General features: G+C 36.9%; 1 protein-coding gene across 1 annotated transcript in view; it reads left to right on the forward strand.

The window, feature by feature from the left end:
- Window positions 1-23704, forward strand: part of CNTNAP2 (contactin associated protein 2) — a gene marked incomplete at both ends in the record, with an annotated part of 2063650 nt that overhangs the window by 1080536 nt on the left and 959410 nt on the right. The window contains one exon of the mRNA XM_079711872.1: window positions 15265-15414. Coding sequence (XP_079567998.1) covers window positions 15265-15414 — 150 coding nt within the window. The remainder of the gene's footprint in view (window positions 1-15264; window positions 15415-23704) is intronic.

The raw sequence follows: 23704 nt of genomic DNA on the forward strand, positions 1-23704 counted from the left end.
AATAATATATTAATTTTTAAAATATTATTTTTAATTTTTAATCTTATCCGATGCTTATCTTATCCAGATTAAAATCCACAAGAAAGGATGGATGGAATAAATTTGTAACCTAAATATATATGAAACATTTTTTATACAAGTGTGATTTCAGTGTGCTTACCTGTAGCATTTTTCCTCTCCCATTTTGCCACAAAGGATGAGAAAACCTACCAAAATGCAGTTGACACTCAAAAAGGATTGTTGACTTGAAGATTGCAGGAGAGAGTAGTTTATAAATATCTGGAGACATGCCCTTCATGGTTCAATGCTCTTGAGTAGTCCAGTTGGAGGAAATGACACTGAGCTGAAACACACAGAAGCTGCCTCTCACACTAGGAGTCACATAGTAGAACAAGTAGTAGAGAGGTTGGCAGAAAAACAACTACTTGTAAAAGGTAGGGACTGAATCTTTGCCTACGTTTGTGACCTGGGTACCATAACTAGACCCTACCTTTGAGAAAAGGGTGAAAATTATTCAGTGGCAAGTATAAAAACAGAGTTCTGTTAAAGGGGAGTAACGCAGAATTATCTGAAATGAGAAACTATGGTTTTATTATGCCTTTTATGATGCAATTTAAAAATAATGATTTATATTCAAATCATAAAATATTATACCTAAACATAATATTTTAAGATCTCTGTCCCATGCCAGGACTCTGCTCGTGATTATCCTCTGAACTCAAAAATTTCTGAACCCGTGAATGTCTGGATAACTTCTCTAAATTAAAGACAGTTTTCTCACTGGAGTTATCCAGCACACACAGGTATAAAAAAGCTCTAGTTTAATCACTTAACGTTCACAGCTCTCTATGGTCATGATAAAACCAAAACTTTTGTAAAATATTTAGAAGAGGGCATTTTGTTGTATGTACTGTTTTAAAGAAAGCTAATCTTAAATTCTGACAATCGTTAATTTTAAGCTTTGAATTTGTTTTATTATCAAAATTTAGAAAAATGAGAAAATGGATTCAAGAATTAACCTGGGCTAAATTGCTATTATTATCTTCATTTATGCTGTTCCTAGTATTCTTTCTCTAAGATATGCTTTTTACATCACTTCTATAATACCGATGGGACAGAATAGAAAAGCAGTCATTGACTGATAGTGTCATGTAGCTCTGTTTTCTCCCTAATGTGTAGGAGGACAGGAACAATGTGCCTTTGGGACATGGGTGAGATAAGGTACTCTGTAATCATTCTAATATTCACGAGTGGGGTTATGCTAGCCAGGAAGATGGGGGATCAACAGTTTTAACAGCATATTATAGTAAGGCTGTGCACAACAAGGGAGTGCCCACCTTTGGGATCACCTCTTGTCAAAGATCCCTAGCTGGATTCCCAAATCTTCTCAGCTACATTTTGCCTTCCTCATTTATCTTTCATTTCTTTTTCCTGAGCCATCTCGCTCCAGTTTATAAAATTTTGGGAAATGTTTCATAGCAATTATAAAAATGTATATAAAAATATTTAAACCTCATTAGATGGTACAATAAGGCAAACTTTTTGAGACCAGGAATCATCATATTTACTTTTGTATTTTCTACAATGTTTCACATAGGTATTCCCCCAGAAAAAGAGGAATTGATTTGAATGTCCTTGCCATTTAGACAATGTCGATTTCCTGTAAATAGGGATGATTTTGTGCCTTTAGGGAAAAATTGTACGATATTGCAATTTATCTGAGACATACGTGGAACAAAGATAAAAGACTAAATATAACTTAGTTAATTTAGATTTAAGAAATGAATTGTAATATTAGTAATGATAACTTATTTTCTCAAAATTGTATAATAATCGTTTCACAACTATAACTTTCTACTTTAGACAGAAACAAAACAGTGATTTAAACAACAATAATAAATATTTAAGTTTAAAACCAAATAACTGGCATATTTGTTAAAAAAAACAAATTAAGGAACAGAAAATATAACTTATAAGCCATTAAATGTAAAAAATGGAATGTAAGAAAAGTAATGAAACTGAAAAGGATGAATGAATTGATAGTATTCTCATTGCCCAATAAAGTCAGTGGTGCAAGTAGAAGATGAAGGGTTGTATAAACCAAGTTCTTAACCTGAGAGAAGAGCTAAACCCCTGACATTACATACAAATTTTGGATATATACTATTAAGGATTTTTCTTAGGACAGGATTCATATTTTCTTCAGATTTTCAACATACACCATTACTCAAAATTCTTCTCCTGTATAGCTGAACCACTCAAGGATTCAGTATTCTTACTCCTTGCATTCCTTACCTGCTATATTCTGCTCACCCCACTCCAATTATCATCGACCTTCATATTCCCAAGTCTAATGTCCACTTTCTGTCCTTGTTTTACTTAATATCTCAGAAGCACTTAAAAGATTCAACTAGTCCCTCTTTCTTGAGTTAGTCTCTTCGTTAACATCACATTCTTCTGGTTTCTTTCCTATTTTACTGGTACTCTTTCCCAGTCTCTTTTCCTGGGCCCTCATCCTCTTTCCAACTTCTCAAGTTCAGAGCACTCTAAGACTCAACCTAAACTCTCTTCTCTATCTCAAAGCTCTCTCTTGGTAACTGTATTCAGTCCCATGACTTATGCTCATGACATCAGATTTTTATGTCCAAACCTTACCTCTTCCTTGGGCTCCAGACACAAATATACAACCACCTCCCGACTTCTCTACTTAGATGCCTAATGGACATACCAAACAACAACTCGCTTCCCCAGTCTCCCATTACTTAGTTAAATTGCTTTGATTTCCACTCAGTTGCTTAAGTCACACATTTTTCTCTTTCTCTAACTTTTGATAACCAATTAATGAGTAAGACCTGTCAACAGGGGACTTCCCTGGTGGCGCAGTGGTTAAGAATCCACCTGCCAGTGCAGGGGACACGGGTTCAATCCCTGGTCCGGGAAGATCCCATATGCTGCGGAGCAGCTAAGCCCGTGTGCCACAACTACTGAGCCTGCGCTCTAGAGCCCATGAGCCAGAACTACTGAAGCCCATGTGCCTAGAGGCCGAGCTCTGCAACAAGAGAAGCCACCGCAATGAGAAGCCCGCATGCCACAGTGAAGAGTAGCCCCCGCTCGCCAAACGAGAGAAAGCCCGCGCGCAGCAACAAAGACCCAACGCAAATAAAAATAAATACATAGATTTATATATATATATATATAAAAAGACCTGTCCACAGTACCTCTGAAATAGATGACAAGTCTGACCACTTCTGTCAGCGTTAACCTCTGTCCAAGCCTCTGTCGTCTGGTCCTAACCACTGTAAGAGCTTCGTCATAGGTCTCCCTCCTTTCACTCTTGCCTCCCTAAATCCATTTACTGTACAGTAGCTAGCGTATATCTTTAAAATAGCATCATGCCACTTTTTGCATAAAACATAGGTTTTCTGTCACACTTAACATTTAATCTTCTAATTACAGCTTACAAGGCCCTTAACTTATTACACTATTGCCTATCTTTTTCCTCCCATTTCTCAATCCTTCCCCCTTAATCTCTATACACAAACCACTGTAGTCATCTTAGGGCCTGGTACTTCAGTACACCAAGCGTGTCTCCCTTCAGGGCATTTGCATCAAATTATCACATGACTGGCCTCTTCTTATCCTTTAGGTTTCAGATTCACTGTCACTTCCTCAGAGAGTTCTCCCTTGTCAGTCAGTCTTATCCCATGAATCTCTCTATCACAACACCTGTTTTATTGCTGTTATAGTATTTATCACCATCTGAAATTGTACCTATTAACCTATTCATTATTTGTCTACTGTCTGTCTCTGCACATAAGAATATAAGCTTTAAGAGGGCAAGACCTTTTCTTCTTCACCATTATATCCTGGTGCCTAAAACGATGCCAATTACGTGGTAGGAGATCAATAAATGAGTTCAGAATAAAACTCTAGAAGAGCTTAGGCTAGTGGAGGTAAATTTCCATGTTATTCTCCTTAGATTCTGAAAAGTTAAACTGAAAAGACAAGGCTGCCAAATCTCCATCAGCACAAATCAGAATTTAGCAGATGATGATCATCGCTTGCTTCTTCCTTTTATACTTTTTCACCTTCAATCATAGCATCACAGCAATCTGAATGGTTTGCAGTTATTTATGATAAAAGCTAGAGTAAAATACATCAAATACTAAGTGTAATGTCTCTTGGTGTAATGAATCTTTTTTTTTCCTTTATTATACTTCTTTAGTTTTCCATATTTTCTTCAATAAGTTTTATCTTAAAGATGAAAAAATTATAAAAGTTCTCTGCTTATGATCTGAAATCTATTTAGGCTACCACTGCTTAATATGCCTTTATCTGCCCTATGTAGACACATGCATAACTCACAAAATATGTCTTTTGTAAAATTTTGAAAGTTCTTTTCTTTATATATACATGTAGTTGTCTTTGTATATGTACAGCAAAAATAATAATGATAAAATAAAAACTGCTACTAACTATTGATAGTGTAAGGTGGCTCCTATACATTATAGCTCATGGATTATTTATAACAATTTTCTGACATAGTATTATGTCTTCTTCTGTAAGTGAAGAAACCAAGTTGCAGAGAGGTTTAATAACTTGCTCACAGGAAAATAGCTAGATTTTGCTAGAGCAGAGATTATTTCAGACTTACTTCTGTATCTCCAGTGCTAACATGGTGCCTGGGAAATAGTAGGTACTCAACATGTATTTATACATGAATGGAGGAGTGTGGTTGGCATTTGAATCCAGGTATGAATGACACCCAGACACTTAACTGCTATACCACACTGTATCTTTGGGCTTATCTATATGTGTACGTTAATCAGAAGTCCTATGAATTAAAATCTTCTTTTAAATTAGCAACAGCTTCTTATTTAAGGCAATTATATTACATTTTATATTCAAGACAGGATAAAACACTGGAATGAAGGAATGTAAATGCCAAAATTGGTGCATGAACTGGACTCCTAGATTGATAAGATGTATTGAAAATGATATTCACATAATCATATTACTACTAAAGATACTTGCTTTGGAAGATTGTCTCAAGAAAACAGTCATCATTAAAATGGTCATAAATCTTTGAATGAGATTTTGAAGCATAATGATCTTTGGCTTTCGGCTGGGAATCAGTAATGGTTGAAACAATTTTTAGAGGTTTTTACATGAAAATTTAGTCTTGGAGTAGTTAGTTTAAATTTTTTAACTTCCTAAAATATTGATACCCAAAAGTTAAACATAGTAATACAGAGTCTCATTGGGTTTCCCCTGTTTATTAGCAAATAATGGTATGTTCTATATTGGGTTTCTCATTGTTTGATAATGCAATAAACAAAGTATAAAGTGGGCATTGGATAAAATTTAGATGAATTTAAAAATGAATATCATCATTCCTTTTATCTGATTTAAAATGTTTATATAGTTTTGAGGTAAAAAATTACAAAATACATTTAGTTTTCATTATTTATTGTAGTTATATTCTGCATAGTCATTGCAAACACTCAATTAGTGAATACTGAACCATTGTTCCTACAAGAAATATAGGGTTAGGTTCCTGAGAACCTGTGGTCACAACATTTGCATCAATACATAACCTTGTTTTTGTATTTGCATCAATACAAACCTTGATTTATGTATTTCTGCTTAAAGTTACCTTGTTTAATGCATATGATTGATTCATTAGCATTGAACTCACAATCAACAGAATTATAACTTATACCTGAAAGAAGTTTATCTAATGTACACCTTTCCTCTTTGTAAGGCACATCACAGCCTTCTTGCACTTAGGAACACTAAACAGCATTCCAGCACTACATTTGGGGACCACTTTAAATGGCAAAATTGACAAAAAGCACAAAAATGCAAAAAAACATGGCACTAAGTATACAGTGAAAAGAACACTTGATTTCAGGTTAAGAGCTGAAACAAGAAGGCAAAGAGATGCCTTATTTGACCTCAGTTGGGAACTTGTGAGTTGAGCGACTCCAATTTTTCACCAGTCTGTTCATGCATGAGTCCGTGAATGACCAGAATGCACCACAGTATTGATTTTGGGTTAGAAATAAATTTTAGCAATAAGGTGGATACACAAGTACTGAATCCACGAATGAGAATCAACTCTGTGAAATGCACAGATCTTAAGAGCACAATTCAATGGATTTTGATAAATATATACACTTATGCAACCAACACTCCAATCGAAATATAGAACATTTCATTACCTCAGAAAGTTTCCTTGTGCCTCTTACAGTCCATGCCCGTGTGCGCCCTCCCCCCCATAGGCAACTCATGTCCTGATTTCTATCACCATAGACTGGTTCTGCCTGTTCTAAAATTTCCTGTAAAAGGATTCATTCAGTATATTATTTTTTTGTGTCTACATTCTTTCATACAAAACAATGTTGTCCAAACCACTAGTTCATTCTTCTTTATTACGTAGCAACATTTTCTTGTTTGAGTACACACTGTATGGTTATACAGTTATTTCCAATTTAGTCTCATTATGAGTAAAGCTGCTGAAACATTCCCGTACAAATATTTTTGCAACATGCATTTTGATTTTGGGGGGAAAATAGTTAGCAGGGAAATTGTTGGGTCATAGGATTAATATATGTTTAATTCTATTTAAAAACTGTCAAAGAATTTTCCAAAGGGACTGTACAATTTTGCATCCCACCAGCAATGTATGAGAGTTCACATTGATCCAGGTCCTAGTTAGTCCTTTTAATTTTTAGCCACTGAAGTGGTGTAAAATTGTATGTCATTGTGGCTTTAATTTCCCTGATGACTAGCAGTGTCAAGAAATGTTTCACGTGGCTATGGGTATTTAATTTACCTTTATTTGTGGTATGACTTTTGCCCATTTTTGTCTTCCAGTTATTGACTTATAAGAGCTTTTAGTGTATTTTAGTATGCTCCATGTTCAGATATATATGTTGCAAATATTTTCTTCTTGTCTCTGTCTTGCCTTGAATTTTCTTAATATGTCTAATGATGAGTGGAAATCTTTAATTTTGATGAAGGCCAATTTATCAAGTGATTTTGATGTCCTCTAGGACAGCGGTTACCAACATTTTTGGCACCAGGGACCAGTTTCATGGAAGACAATTTATCCACGGACGGGGGGCAGGGGAGGGATGGTTCAGGCAGTAATGCAAGTGATGGTTCAGGCGGTAATGCGAGCAGTGGGGAGTGGCAGATGAAGCTTTGCTGTTCGCCCGCCACTTCCCTTCTGCGTTGCAGCCCGGTTTCTAACAGGCCGCGGACCAGTACCAGTCCTGGCCTGGGGGTTGGGGACCCCTGCTCTAGGAAATCTCTGTTAACCCCAAACTCCTAAAGATACTCTATGTTATCTTTCAGAAGCTTTATACTTAAGCTTTTATTTTTGGGTCTAAAATCCATCTGGAAGTAATTTTTGTGTGTTGAGTAAAGAAGAAATTAAGATGCATTTTCCCCTTTATTTATCCAGTTGTTCCAGCACGAGTTTTTGGACAGAACAAAACAAACAAAGAAACAAACACAAAATCACCTTTTCTTTCCCCATAGAATTGCCTTAGAGTCTTTGCCAAAAAACAGTGGATCACATATGTTTGGGTCCGGTTCTGATTTCTTTATGGAATACTATAGCTTTATAACAAGTCTTCAAAACAGATGATAAGTCCTCTACTTGGTGTTTTTCTTTTTGATAATTCTGAATATTTAAGGTTTTAAAAATTCCTTATAAATTTTAGAGTCTTCTATTTTTATTTCTACAAAGACTAGTGTTGAGATTCTGACTAGGATTGCATTGTATATATCTGTTTATTTAAAAGTTTAATTTCCCAGCAATGATTTGGAAATTTTGGTGTGAAACTTTTAAAGCTCCCCAAATGACTCTAAGGTGCAGACAACGTAATAAAATCTATTAATCTGGGCTCTTTCTTTCTCAAAAGATTCTGAGTGCCTGAAAGGAAAGAATTCATCCCATCTCTAAGATTCTACATATTAAGTTAGTGATGGAGTCATATCTAGCAACACAAAAAAAATGTCATGCAGTAGGCCCTCCCCAATGTGTATTTCTAACTTAAAGCTTCCATTCAAGTGGTTCTTTCAGAACAGAGACATGTTCCAAAGTGACATTCTGTCTATACCAATACAGAGGAGCATTTGACAATTTCTTCAACTTAAAAAATAAAAGTATTTTGTGCCTACCCAAGTATCGTATTACATGTTCTGTCTGATTGCAGTTGATCATATTTATATGGTTTGGATTGATGTGTAAAAGTGAGCCAGATTAAATTGGATTTATTTCCTTATGGGATTTATATAGATAATATAAGTAATAGTGTGTGGCATATCTACATAGAGATGTATATTCTCTTTTTTCTTATTGCGTAAATAGGTAACTGATAACTTATGAGATATATTAGTAACACCTCAGAGAATACTGTAACCACCTAAAGACGGATTTTATAGTCTCTGAGATTTTTCTCTCAAAATTAATAAATGTTGAGCAAAAGACTGAAAACTCTAGTCACTGTAATTTTATTGAAGCATTTTCAAACAGATGTTACATCTTGGTTTGTGACTATATTTTAAATACTTTCTTTTTTTCAACATTCATTAAACCAGTCTTCTTTTGTCTCTAATAAGAGAAACATCTGTTTCTTCTTGTTCAATCAAAGCAACCACCTCAAGAATCTTACTTTAAAAATAATACCATTAGAAAGTCAGCCTGGATAGAATATGCTTCATTAACATTTTACATTTGTATACAAAACAAGTTTTTCTAGAAGTTATAAGTTAGGGAGATGCTAGAGAAAATATTGTAAAACAGTTTCGATATTTTATGAAAGAATTAAAGCCGGAAGCTGGAATATGGCTTCAAAGATGTTGGTTTTAGGTTAAAAAGTCTCTTTGTAAAAATGTTAGTTTCCTTTTGTAATGTACAGTTGAAAAGTTTTTATAATTATGAATTAATGAATAACTGGAGGTATCTATCATAAAGTAAATTCAAATAATCTTTATAAAAGTACATCAAAATTGTTGAATAGTGTATGTTTTTAAAACAAAAATACTTTGGAAAATGTGTACTACAGTTTATATCAGTCTCCTCAAAATTAGTCATCAGGTGAAGTCCTTGCTTGGAATTGGATTTGATTTTTGGAAATATTCCACAGACATTCAGAACCACACCTATTGAATAATCTAGTTGAAAACAAAACACATTTTGGGGAGGTGAAAGTACATCTGTGACTATGAAGGAATAAGACCTATTTTACTATATAGCTCAAATTTGGCTTTAGAAATTGTTGACCCTGATATTAACAAGAGATATATATTTAGCTACCTTCCCAAATTCCTCAAGACTTCTCTTGTACTCTAAAATTCTTATGGGGAGGTGGGTATTTATTCATAAAGAAAACCAATGTTTATTCATTTTATAATAGTTAATACTTACAGAATTAACGTACAGCAACCCAAGTTGGTATTTAGAGAGCTAGTCTTAATCACTGAATATGAAACAATAGCTAATATCTATTGAGAGTGAACTTACTATGTGCCAGGCACTGTTCTAAGTGACAATGTATATACTTAATTCTCAAACCTCTATGAGGTAGATACTGTTATTATTCCCATTTAATAGAGAAGGAAACTGAGGCCTAAAGAGGTTAACTTGCTGAAGGCCCAGCTATTAGGTGAGCAGAAATGAGATTTATATCCATCTGACTTCAGAGTCTGTGCTCTAGACCCTTATACTGTTCTGCCTCCCTGAGGGTGAGTCTGTAAGGCAGACACCCCTGGCTTCTAATCTACCTCTGTCTCTTATGGAGCATGTTGCCCGTCAACCCAAATAAAATATGACCCCAAATGAAAGGCAATCCCCCGTTTTCCCAGTGAGATAATTAAGACTACCTTTTGACTTAACTTATATATATATAAACTTTTAGGGCTGTGGGTGAAAATGTCTCTAATATTTAATTACTATTTTTAAAATTACATAAATAATTTAGAAAGTTCATTTTTCACTCTCACTTTTTGGAAATAATTTTGTTCGAATTTCTTCACATGCAGCTTTAACATCAGTGTCCTTGTCATAACTTTGTGAGTCCTCTAACACATTTTTGCAGAACAAATCATCTTCAGCTCTAAATTCTTTGAATACAAAATTTTTTCCCACGTCTAATGCTGTCACTGGACATGTTTTTCTAAGTTTCAAGTGCCCATTAGCATAATGTTAGGACACTTTTTTCAGTTGTCTCATATGTATATATTTCATGATCTCCACGTTGTTGAGTTATTATATTGCTGTCTTGTTTAGAAGGCTTATTTATAACTACACCACTATTTGTAATTGTAATGCAATAACCCCCAAAGAAAAAGTACTACGTTTAAGTCTGCTTTTTTCTTTGTGAAATGAGACTCAACAGCCTTCTTTGTTTTTTGACCTAATGGTATAGATACAGATATGCTGTTTCCTAGCTGCTAGGCACTGTTCTAATGCTATGCAAACCCTAATTCATCTACTCCTTAAAACCAGTCTACAAAGTGGATACTACTATTTGATTTTAGAGAGGAGAAGCCTGAGGCACAGAGAGGTTAAGTAAATTGTCCAGGTTGGCAAGGGCCAGAGCAAACACAGGCAGCCTGGCTCCTGGGTCAGTCCTCTTAGCTGCCACACTATTTTCCTGCCCTTCTGCCATCTCGATGCTCATTATTGAGAAAAGGCAATAGATTGACACATACAGAGTTAGGTAGTGCCAGGCACATACCAGGCTCTTAGGAAATGTTAGCCGTATGAGACGTGGGTCTCTTTTTTAAGCATCAGTAACTAGCATCCTTTTTTGGTCTGGTCCTGAGTCGCTCTCCAGCCACCAAGACCCCACTGTGTCTGGGATTATGGGTCCCTGGTGAGTCTCTATTCCCTGGGACATTCATTGCTCTAGAATATTGAGTGAAGGGATACCATCTCTTTAATAGCAAATGAGAAGTGATGCCTTAATCCTATTTGGTGATGTGTTCTTTGTTGTTTACAACTCACAAATTTCTAATAAAACTTGGGATGATGATACATTTTTTTTCTTAATACTGTATTGGTATTGTAAGTGTATATCATATGATCAACTGCACGGTTCTGAGTGAATTTTATATATCGAATTCCAAAAGCTCTTAAATTTCGTTAATGTTCTGTTTCATATGAATTAAAAATTACTAAAGAATATTGTTAATTAAAAAAAATGCCTCAAAGAGGCTATTCCATATAGTTTTCTCTGAAGCAAACCTAATTCTGTACTACTTCCCAAGTGTCAGGTGGCCCAGGAAATGGTAAAGGCAAAACTCAGTAGTCTGTGTTTCACACAAAGTTGTCAGGTCTCCCTTGCACTGAACGGAAGGGACACAAGAGGAGGGAAATTATGCTGAAACTATGGCATCTTTTTTTTTCACACCATAAAATTTAATGGCTGTGTTCTGAGTGGGAAGAACTACTGTTTGAGTGCAAAAGGCCTAGATTAGGATCTCAACTCTACAAACTGACAAAAGGTAGCATGTTCAAGATCATTGATTGATCCACTCATGATAAAACGAAAGGAGTGAACACAGAGTTCTCTTTGCTGAGTTTCACAAAGTATGGAGATGATTTAAATGAATGCTCCTGGGCTTACTTTAATATGCCTTAGGGAAATAATGCTAGAATTTGCTTCTCAAACTTATAAAATTTCCATTCAAATTACAATTTTAGGGGAAAAACATCAGTGTAAGAAAATACTAAAAGACATGTAGTAGTGGGATCCTAACATTACAACAAAAATCTGATGACGCAAGTGCTGAAAGTTGGCAGATGAAACCGGATCGGTGTCTCAGTTTATTTACAACCCTGATGCTGTAGGAGACAAGGGTACTCCAAAAACTCCCTCTAGATGTGGTGGCAGATGGAAGTGTGTGTGTGTGTGTGTGTGTGTAGGGGGGTGGTGTGTGTGGGTGTGTGTGTGTGGGGGGGTGGTATAAGAGAACTCTGATCGCAGATGCACAGAGTCTATATACCATGTTTCATTGTTGTTGGTTTTTCTTGTTTGCTGTTTATAAGAACTCAGCCTCCAGAACTAGATATAGCTGAGTTCCAGTTCTCAGTTCTGACATTTACCACATACGGGATGCCTAAACGTTATTAGATTCAGTTCTCTCACCTATTTATTGGCGATAGTAATTCAAAAAAATTCTTTTTCTGTGAAATATTGTTTCGAACTGTTAATGTTAATCGTTAAGAGGTATGCCTCAACAATCTATGGTAGGAATGGGCCCCAAATATAATGAAGTTCATTCTTCAGTGGGGCAAGGATGACCTAATTTCTCAAAAGAAAATATGTCACTTCTTAAAATTTTTCTTTATCCACTTGTTATTAAAAAACCCTCTTGATGATTAACATTAACAGTTCAAAATAATAATTGGAATTAAAATGAATAGAAATCACACCTTAAGCTTAGATGCAGCAGTGGCTGCTATCAACAAGCCTGCTTTTATATGAGGTCCAATTTCTTTAGTAATTAAGTTTCTTGAAAAAATAAAGTAACCTTTTTATTTTAATCTGATGGAATAATAGACCTTTTTGTCATGAACAATTAAGCTGGTGATTTTCCCTTTAAAAATTAACTTTATGATGAAGAAGTTTTCATTAGAATTTTTAGGAAGGCTTTCTGGCCTACCGGTTAGAACAGAAAGCCCTGTCACTGAAGACAGCTTATAAGTGACTTCCTCTGAATGTGTGACTATTTAGGATTAAACATTTGTAACATTACTGTCCTTGGGACCCATGCCCCAAAACTGCATTTCAAAGCAGGGTCCATCACATTGTAAAGGCAAAAATAACAACCAAAATCAAAACCATACACTTCTATGGCTAATTAACACTAACCCCAGTTTTATAATTTAACAGAATATGTTATGGTGACGGTACAGTCTTCCATGAATCAGTTTTGTGGGAGAACCCACTACTGGAGAAGGAATTGTTTCAGTAAACACTACTACTTGTCTGACAGCTAACTGACTTTACTTTTAGAATAAGACTATGTTTACATAGTAATTTCAGTACAAAAAATATGTATTTGTATGTATTATACATTTCATACTTTGAAAATTATTTAGTATTAATTACTTTAGAGCTGTTTTCCTCCATTGAAATAAAATGTGCTCAATAAATGTTACTAAGTTAAAATTTGAAAATCCTGAAAAAAGATACTTGAGGGATGATTATTTACTAGTACAGTGTTAGTTAATACTACATATATGTGACTATCTTCAAGCCCCAGGAAGCCTTAATTTTTTTCTTTAAAATGGTGTTTCTGTTTAATAATATAAACCAATCACTAGTTTATGCTTTTCCTATAAAGGACGACACAGTAAATAGTATAGGCTTTGTGGGCCATACAGTTTCTGTAGCAACCGTTTTTGACTCTGTAGAACAGACAATGTATAAACGAATGAGTCTGACTATATTCCAGTAAATTTTATGTGGATACTACATTTGAATTTTATATAATTTTCACATGTAATTTAATATTGCTATTATTTTTATTTATTTTTCAACCATTTAAATGTGAGCTTTATTTGTAGCTCTCAGGCTGCACAGAAACAGATGGCAGCAAGCAGGATTTAGCCTATAAGCTGTGGTTTGCAGACCTCTGATCAGAAGCCTGGAAGCCGTCATGCGTGCTTCACTGATTTTCTCTCATTCCATTTTTGGATACCTTTTCATGCTAGGCTTCTCTTTCCTTTGTGAGGCTGAAGTGTACCTTCAGTAACTTCTACCTATGGATTCTAGATTAAGCCATCTGGAGTAGTCTAGAACAAAATAGTTTCCCTTTGCATAGGCCTTTATAAGGTGAAAGAAAGTCACTTTGACTCACTTAGATTTCTGTCTTTCTTAGTGTTCCTTAAACTCTTTCAAGATACGTTTGTTCAAAGGCTGTTCTCCTCTCTTTACTCCTTAATTTTCTAATTATTATTTGAAAAATGAACACAAACTAAACAGAAACTTTATGTTATTTTCTGTCTAATGGATAACTAAATAGATTTTCTGTTTCTGAAGACCTTTGTACTAGGCAAGAATGGAATGTGATTGTTAGGGAGTTGTTGATTCATTCTGTTGGTGTTTATCTGTTTAAATATAACCTAATTCATTATAAAGATATCTTATTTGTAAATGATCAGATAATCCTGGTATCATTTCCCATACCTATCAGTGGTCAATTAGCACAAATAACTGCTGTAGGGAAGGAAAACTTTTCCTTTCTTCCCCTCTAGGTTCTTTGGCTAATCTAAGAATTAAATTGACATCAGACAGATTACCAGGAGGAAAACAAATATAATTTTGTATGTATGGGACCTCTCTGAAATATGAGACTCAAAGAAGTGACCAATGTAGGCAGATTTTATACCTTTTAGCCAAAGAAAAATATTAATTTTGTAAAGAATTAACAAGACAAAGAAGTTTTGGGGTAACTTTGGTAACCCAAAGTTTGGGGTTGGGGGTAGTAGATTAACGAAGAAGTAACATGGTTTGTTTATACAGCCTTCTTGGCCCTAACTTCCCTCTCTCTAGTGGTAAGCAAGCCTTGTACCCTCCTGGTACAGGGAGGGTACCTTTCACATGAGAGATTTGTTTCCTGCTCTCAGAGGGACAAAGGAGGGTCAGAGTATCCTTACTGCACTTGCTGTTTCTTAAGTAACTTTAATTCAAAATAATCAGTATGCTGAAATGGCATATGTTGGGGTGGCATATTCTTCTCCCCTTCACTGCACATACTCACACATTTATTCTTTATTCCTTCATTTCTATTAGCTATACTTGCCAGATGTGGCTATTGAGAGACAATAACAGTATAAAAAATAGTTTTTAAAAACAGAGAGTGACACTAGATAAAATTACAAATCCTTTTTCTCATCTGAGAGTGAAGTCTAGTAAAGCTAACTAGAAAATAAGTTATTAAATTAAAATAGTTCATCATCATCTCCCAAACAACTTAATTCACTCCATTTTCTCATGTACCCCGATGGCACATTATGTCCCTACTTGATTGGGTTATGTTATGCTGTATTTGGTCTGGTGGAGGATAGAACTACTTAGAATATTAAAGAAGATAAGATATTAATTGTAGCCACACTGAATTTTCCTAGATGAAAGTATATTAATTTTTACTTACAAAGCTCTGACTGTTGTTATTAAAAATTATTTTAAACGGAATCATCTTAAGAAAAGAAATGGCCTTTTCTCTTGTATCTAACAGGTTCTGGGCTGAATGATGGCCAGTGGCATGAAGTCCGTTTCCTAGCTAAGGAGAATTTTGTTATTCTCACTATTGATGGAGATGAAGCCTCAGCAGTTCGAACTAACAGTCCTCTTCAAGTTAAAACTGGCGAGAAGTACTTTTTTGGAGGTAAGACTACCATTTTTTTAATTGGTTAACTAATACATTGCTAAAAATGGAGTTTCAATAAAGTTTGATTATGAAGTATTTATATTGATTCAGTGGACTCAGTAGATCTCAGAGAGGAAAAAAGCAAACAAACTCTGTAACCTCATTGAACTAAAAGGAACATCAAATTTATTGTTTCTTCATGATAAAGTGTTAACATGATGTCACCATATTCTTCTAGTCCAATTCAAATATTCTAAGTATAAAGCGTGAGATTCTGAATCCATTCGTTCTCATAATACTATTCTCAAGAATCATGTCCTTGGATTATACATTGGTCATCTCTTGCTGTGTAACTAATTACCCCAAACCTTAGTGGCTTAAAAGAACAAACATGTATTATCTCAGTTTCTCTAGACCAGGAATTCAGAAATGACTTAGCTGGGTGATTCTGACCACCTGGGTCTGTCATGGGGTTATACCCAAGCTGTTGGCCATGGCTACGTTATTTGAAGCCTTAATTGCGCTAGAGAGTTTGCTTCCAAGACGGTGCACTCACTTGGTTGGTCGTTTGTGCTGGCTATTGGCTGGGGTGCCTCGGTTCTCCTCTATGCAGCTCTGATCCTTTGGGGCCTCTCTTCTTCTAGTGGTCTCTTCTATAGATGATGGGGCGTGTGTGTGTGTGTGTGTGTGTGTGTGTGTGTGTGTGTGTGTGTGTGTGTAGAGAGAGGGGGGGAGAGAGAGAGAGAGAGAGAGAGAGGGAGGGGTGGAGAGAAGTGGAGAGGTAGGGAGGGGAGAAGGGGAGGGGAGGGAAAAGCCAGTAAGTGGGAGAGAAAATTTACAAGATAGAAGCCATAAAGGTTTTGTTCTTGTTGTTTGTTTATAATAATCCAATCTTCTGTTATGTACAATTGGAAGTCACATCCCATCACTTCTGTTACATACAACTTAATAGAAGCAAGTCACTAAATCCAGCCCACACTTAAAGCAAGGGGATTACACAAGAAGTCAGGGGTTATTGGGGCCTTCTGAGAGGCTGCCTAACACAGGTTGCTTTACATGAAGCCACCTTATCACAAATATCTTGATTCTTAAGTAATAAAAAGATTAGTGGAATGGAAGATTCTTTTAATGATAAATTCTACTTCTATATGTGAAAGAGTGTTGGAAGACACACCTGGCATGTTTTCTAATTTGAGAAATGCTTCCTGCCAGAAAATGTTTTTCTTCATTAATGAAACATAGGGATATCTTTTATTAAAATGCTAGGTGTGTTGCTTAGATCAATAATAATCTTTCATTAGTTTATTCCCTTTCTCATTCTAATCACCCAATGTGAAATCTAAAAAAATACATTGTATCCTTAGAAAAGGCTTTGGTTTAAGCTTTAAAAAGTATGTGTAGGGCTTCCCTGGTGGCGCAGTGGTTGAGAGTCCGCCTGCCGATGCAGGGGACACGGGTTCGTGCCCCAGTCCGGGAAGATCCCACATGCCGTGGAGCCGCTGGGCCCGTGAGCCATGGCCGCTGAGCCTGCGCGTCCGGAGCCTGTGCTCCACAACGGGAGAGGCCACAACAGTGAGAGGCCCGCGTACCGCAAAAAAAAAAAAAAAAAAGTATGTGTACATATACTTGCCTCTGCAAATATGCCTATTAATATTCCTATATCTATTTATTTGTATATATAAATATATGTTTATATATCACTATTTGTATATATTTCTCTAATTATTAGAATAAGCCTACTTGACAACAGACATCTTGTATGTCTTGTTTCCTGCTTTATCCCCCAAGGTCCTAGAAAAATTCCTGAATATAGTAGATGACCAATAAATATTTGTAAATGAATTAATAAATTCTGAAAAATAAGCAAGACAAGCCTTTTATTCCTAAATTTCTAAAAGAAGAAATAGAAGCCCTAAGAGCTGTACTGACTTGCTGCTGAGTCTATAGCCAGCCCCTGAATTCAAAACCTCCGACTGCTGTATGAGGGTGTTTCTCCCCTCTGCATCATGATATGATGAGTGACAGCTCAGAGACAGAAGTCCTGAACTAGACCTCTGCTTCTTTAATCTTCCATGGTCTTTGTTGGGAGTTAAAGCTACATGCTTTTTAAAAGTCTCTCAATAAATATTTGATGAGTGGATGAAGTCAGACAAGATGTCTTCGGAGTGAATAAACTGGCCTTATTGATCTGAGAAAAAGCAGCCCAGTAGCTAAACTGGTTTTTCTCCCAAAACATATTTAACAAGATGGACTTTTGGCCAACAGTTTTCATTGCTGTCAGAAAATGGATGGCAGTACTCAGTTGGAAAGCTATTGATAATCCCTACTTATCCAAAGGGCAGTGGAATATCTTTGGCCATGAATGAGCTTGCTGAATGCTTAAGGCAAGTGTTGATCTATTTCCATCTAGATGGGTAGGCAAAAAGCTATAACCACAAATTTATGGCATAGAGTTTATAAGATATGAGGGCTTTATAGTGTGCTATTACTATTGCTTTACAGATTTGGGTTTTCAAACCCTGAGGTCAGGGTCATATTTCCTCCCTCTTGGGTCTTTAGTCTGCCATTGGGAAATGCTGTCAGAAAATGATCATGATGCTTCTTTGGTTATATCTTCATTGGCTGGATCCTCAGAGTATATGAGAATCACTAGGGGAACTTGTTACAATTCAGATTCTCAGGCCCCACTCATAAAACTTTAGAATGCAGGATGTTGAGAAATAGAATTCTAAACTTCAAGGGATTCTGAAACAAATGATCTGAGGAACAGAATTATAGATCTGACTTAGCCAACTTGCATGCATATCCATTATATTCTTTTTAAAAAACACTGTTAGCCACTGACAAGTGAGATAAGTAAGAAACAGCTATTCTCATACAGCTCTGCCACCATGGAGCAGTGAACGGAAGCCCCAGACAGGGTCTGGGGCACATATAGACATTTATTAAATGAACATTTATTAGCAAGCTGGAACAACACTGTTAATACAAACTCCTCTGTCAGCTCAATGAAGTCCTAGCTCTCTGACTTGCCTTACCTTGAAGAAACTGTTTTCTTCAGGCAGCTGTAGCAGTATTTCAGAGGCAGGATTCAGCTATACCCAGAGCCAGTGCCAGGCAACAGAAAGCCTCCTAAGCTAATAGCTGGCACAGGTTCACTGATCCAGAATCCAGAACCGTCTCCACGGCTTCAGGTCACAGACCTCACTGGAGTCTTATACCATTTTCACACAGGCTGTGAGTGTTTCTAAAAGATGTTTTGCCAAACTACATAACCTTAATATATTTAATTTCACCACTGAGATCTCTTTTCTAACATTTATCTACCATTTATGCTAATTAAGAGACCGCTATTTTTACCAAAGAAAACCGAACTTGACATTCAGAAAGTTGATGAGAGGAATAGATAGCAGAAATCCTGGAGTAGTCATGTCTGGAGTGGCTGCAGTGTTTCTGAGAGCATGCTCACGACTACCTCTGGCACGTGGCTGCCTGATTAGAATGATAGCCGTCTCTGCACTCTAACTTAAAACACACACACACAACTTCATACTGTCTGTGCTAAAAATTTAAAGTAAGTTGTAGATGTTATAATGATGACATCTTAAGAAATATTAGTATAGTGGAAAGGAGGATTGACTTTGTTCTAAAATAAGAGCTTTGAATCATCCACACCGAATTTGGGACGGTGGCTTCTCTTAGTTGATAGGTCATTTTAATAATTTATCTTTCTTTATCTATTAAAAGGCAATAGGATCTGTTCTGTGAACATTACACAGCATCACCTGTTAACCCGAGGGCCTGACCCCAGGGTTTCATGCTAAATGCTGATTGCCTTTCCAATTCATCTGGGGTCTTTTCTTAAACTCCCTTTGAGACAGCCCCTTCCAAGGAAAATTTCAGATTTCAGGTCATGTGCTCATCTAAGGCCTCTCACCAACTGCTCAGCTACTCAAAGCATTTCTTCCTCCTTAGTCAGTAAAAATCAAATTGTTTTCCCGCTGGGTGAAAGCCTTACGTAAAGGCGTTCTGCCCTTAACCGTGTCCACAGTTTGCTTCTTTTGAAGTAAGTCCTGGCCACACAGCTGCTTTTGCCACCACAGGCACGGCTGTGCCCACCAGCGTGGAGCCTGCTGTCTCCCCGCCTGTGCCCTGCTCGTGCCAGGAAAGCTCTTAGTTCTCCTCTGTAACACTCTCAATCAGACGTTTACGCTCTAAGAATTATCTTGCCTTGTTTTTTCTTGGGAATAAACAGAAAAAGAAAGATTATTCATTTGGGAATGTTTCCTCAAGAAAAGTTATTTTAGCTGCTTTACCTTATTCCTCTATCTCCCAACTTGAATTCCTTTTGATAACACTTCATTAATTTTAATAATCAAAAGAATTCTAAAGAAAATAATTCAATTCATTATTGACTGCTTACCTGGGAATTGGCTTTCTGATTTCTGATACAGGCCAGGGCCCATGATCATGAGACAGTAGAAAGATTTTTAAACTTAAAAATTTCTTTAGGTTTGGTATTTTGATTTTTTGTTTTAATTTAAAAGGAAAAGGAGCTGTGGGCTGAAGAGGGGGGTAAGAAAGATCCAGTCTTGTTGGAAGCGGAGTTCTAAGGAACACATTGGGAGTGTCATCTCTCAAGAAAGTGCCAGATTAGGTGGAGGTGACCAGAGAGATGGGGGGCGTTGGGAACTGGCCAGAGTCTGATAGGAGAGGAATTAATAAAGTTTAATAAAAGGGCACATCCCTTCCCAGTTACAAATCTAGGCTCACCGGTATATAGCCTTTTACTCCTCATTGAAATAGAGCATGAATTTTAAATAGTTATTAGATTGATATGTAAATATGTTACTGACCAGGGTTTTTGGACTCCTTAATCAATAGAAATTGATCAGAGACCAGACAAGAAATTCAGACAAGGCTTTACTGGGGCCCCTGCTGCAACAGTGTGGGAGCGAGAACAAAAACGGGTTCCCTTGCTCGCTCCCGAGGTGGGGCGAGCTGGTTCCTCATATGGGGTGAGGGGAGGGGTGTGTCCAGGGGGTCGGGCTGGAGGTGTGGCTTAGGTGGTCTGCCCACCCCTTAGGTGGTGGTGAGTGGGGGCGGGGTGGGGGGCATGGGCAGTGCCCTGCTTTTGCTCCCGACCCCCTGCCTTTGCTGCTGGCTCTGCACAAGTGGCAGTTGGGGTTTTATTTTGATCTTTTCTGTATTTTGTTGTTGATAACTTGCCCCAGTTGCACATGCACACAATTATTTTTAGTTCCTTCTAGTTTCTTTGTGTTTTGTTGCTCGAGAAGACCTTTGTCCAGGTGCAAGTACTGCAGCAAAGTGTCCCAGGTCCTGGCCTGTCTCAAATATATATCTGTGTAAAGTAGTTCTCATTGAAGCAGTTAGAGACTTGTTACCAGTGCTGGTGCTCCCTGGCTGTTTAAGGGAAAATGCCACCAGCTGTGAGTGCCTAAACCTTTCCTTAGTGATCTAAAACACACCACAACTTAGTCATGAAAGGTCTCCCAGATAGTTTCTCAGGAATACCTGGGTTGACCCGTCTGTCACCAGAATATGTGCAGGACCTTGCAGCACTCTGTTTATGGTCCAGTCTTCCTTCCTCTGAAGGGCCAACTGGCCTGTTGTTGCACCTACTGAAAATCTGTTGTTTGGAGATTTGTTTTCTAGCTCCTTTTTGTTGCTTTCCACAAGAAATGGAGTGATAAATGTTTTATCAAATGATATGGTACATTAGATGATTGTCTTCTCAGTGGTCTGAAAAGTGAATCTTAAACAAACTTCTTTGTATTAGGTTTCCAGGGCTGCTGCAACAAACTACAAACTGGGTGGCTTAAAACAACAGAAATTTATTCCCTCACAGTTCTGGAGGCTAGAAGTCTGAAACCAAGGTTCAGCAGGGCCCAAGGTTCACTAGGGCCCTGATCCCTCTAAAGTCTCCAAAGAAGAGTATTTTCTGGATTCTCCTACCTTCTGATGGTTGCAAGCAATCCTTGGTTTTCCTTGGCTTGTGGATACATTGCTCCAATTTCTGCCTCCATCTTCAAAATGAATTCTTCCCTCTGTTTCTCTGTGTCCAAATTTCCCTTTCCTTTTAAGGACACCAGTCATCAGATTAGGGATCCATTAGGTGATCAGGTTATCGCCTCATTTAACTTGATTACATCTGCAAGGACCCTATTTCCAAATAAGGCCACATTTACAGATTCTAGGGGTTAGGACTTCAACATATCTTTTTGGAAGGTACAAGTCGGCCCGTAATAAAATATAAGTGATTTGCTTCATAGCTCCCTTTAATTAAAGTTATCATACTTCTTAAGGGAGATTCATATTTCTGGATTAATATTATCCATTTTCAAAGATGAATTTTATAAGAGTTCAAAGTCAAACAAATTTTAGGCAATGTGGATAACTAAAAGGTAGAGACATTCAAACAATCAAACAGCAACAACAAAAATTAAACTACTGTGCACACTGGATAAAAACAGCACTGCTGGCCAAATTTCTGAACATTACTTTCTGACTTCTAAATAGGACTGAGTATAGAATTTTAAGGAAATCAATAAAAAATATTTTTGAGAAAATTCCATGACCACACTTGGTTATGGTGAGAAATCATCTCTGATATGTTAGAAAGCTTTGTGTAAACAAAACAATACAAAAGTACAAATGAGTAAAGGAATCATTGTTTTGAAAATGTATCCCATGTGTAAGAAACTAACAATTGGAGTGAGAAAAAAAGCATGCAGCTTAGACTTTGTATCACTCAGGATTCATATATATGTGTGTGTGTGTGTGTGTACACACACACACACACACACAGGGTTATGGAGCCCAGAAGTCCCACAATCTGCTGTCTGCAAGCTAGAGAACCAGGAAGACAGTGGTGCAATTCAGTTAGAGTCCAAAGGCCTGAGACCCAGGGGAGCCAGTGGTTTAACTCCTAGTCTCAAAGGCTCCTCTTATAAGTCCCAAAGTCCAAAGGCTGGAAATCTGGGAGCTCCAGTGTCCAAGGGCAGGAGAAGATAGACATCCCAGATCAAAAAGAGAGATGGAATTTGCCCTTCCTCTGCCTTTTTGTTCTGTTGGGCCCTCAACAGATTGGATGATGCCCACCCATTTTGATGAGAGCCATCTTCTTTACTTAGTCTACTGATTCCAGTGCTAATCTCTTTCAGAGACACCCTCACAGACCCACCCAGAAATAATGTTTTACCAGTTATCTGAGCATCCTTTAGCCCGCTCAAGTTGACACATAAAATTAACTATCACAGACTTGGAGTTAGCAAACTCTAGGGGCAGGATCATACATAAAGACAAGGGGGGGAAGTCTATCCACATTGCTTAGCTGACCTGGAAATTTTCAGAAACAGGAATTTTGAATTTGACCTTGATTTGTAGTGTGGTGGGACCTCTCACTACCAAAGAAATGAAAATAGTAAAGACTTTGGCTGTAGATAATAATAATGCTGGAAATAAATCACACACATACAAAAGAGTGCCATGAAAAGAAGATGAAATCTGGGAATTGTTCTCTTCCCTCAGTAGAGTTTAAGTGGCTTTTCTGAAATCACATGTGTTTAAGAATAAATTGTCATCCTAATGGCATGCTGTACTGGTCTTGGAATTTTGCATAATGTGCATCTACTGAGTAGTAGAACATAGGCTCAGAGTCATAAAGATATAATGAAGTGTTCCCAGAGAGTTGTTCATATTAAAACAACCAGAAAAGTTCAGGAGAACATACTTGACACCAATGGCTATGTGTCCAGTCCCTTACTGACAGTAAGATCATTCCTACATTTAACATATAAATGCTGGGTACATGTTCTGTTTTGCACATTAAGTGTTCTCACAAGAAATGCCTTCAAAGAAAACAAATGTGATATTACTTTGGAAATTGAAATCCTTCAACTCTGTTATTAGATCAATGTTCAATTTTCTCTTAACTGGTTGAAATAATAGTAAATCTTTTAATCTTTTTGTGGGCCTATTTCTCTAAATGCTTGGTTACCTTTAGGACTTTCTTTTCAAACATGCATTTATCTTTCTATTACAGAACTGAGATCTGCATTTATTCATTCATATCCAAAGAGACTATGGAGCCCTTCATATAACTCAGGGGTTATGCTTGGTGCTGGTGATACACCATGACCAAACAGGAAACAGAATCTCTACCCTCATAGAATTTACAGTTTTTGCTCTCATCCCCCCATATGTCTCACCTTTATAAAGTTATCATTTTACATTGTTTGTATGATTCTCTTATTAATGTATACCTACTCTAAGCTCCATCTGGGGA

Source organism: Hyperoodon ampullatus, assembly GCF_949752795.1.
Source record: "Hyperoodon ampullatus genome assembly, chromosome: 9".
Lineage (NCBI taxonomy): Eukaryota > Metazoa > Chordata > Mammalia > Artiodactyla > Ziphiidae > Hyperoodon > Hyperoodon ampullatus.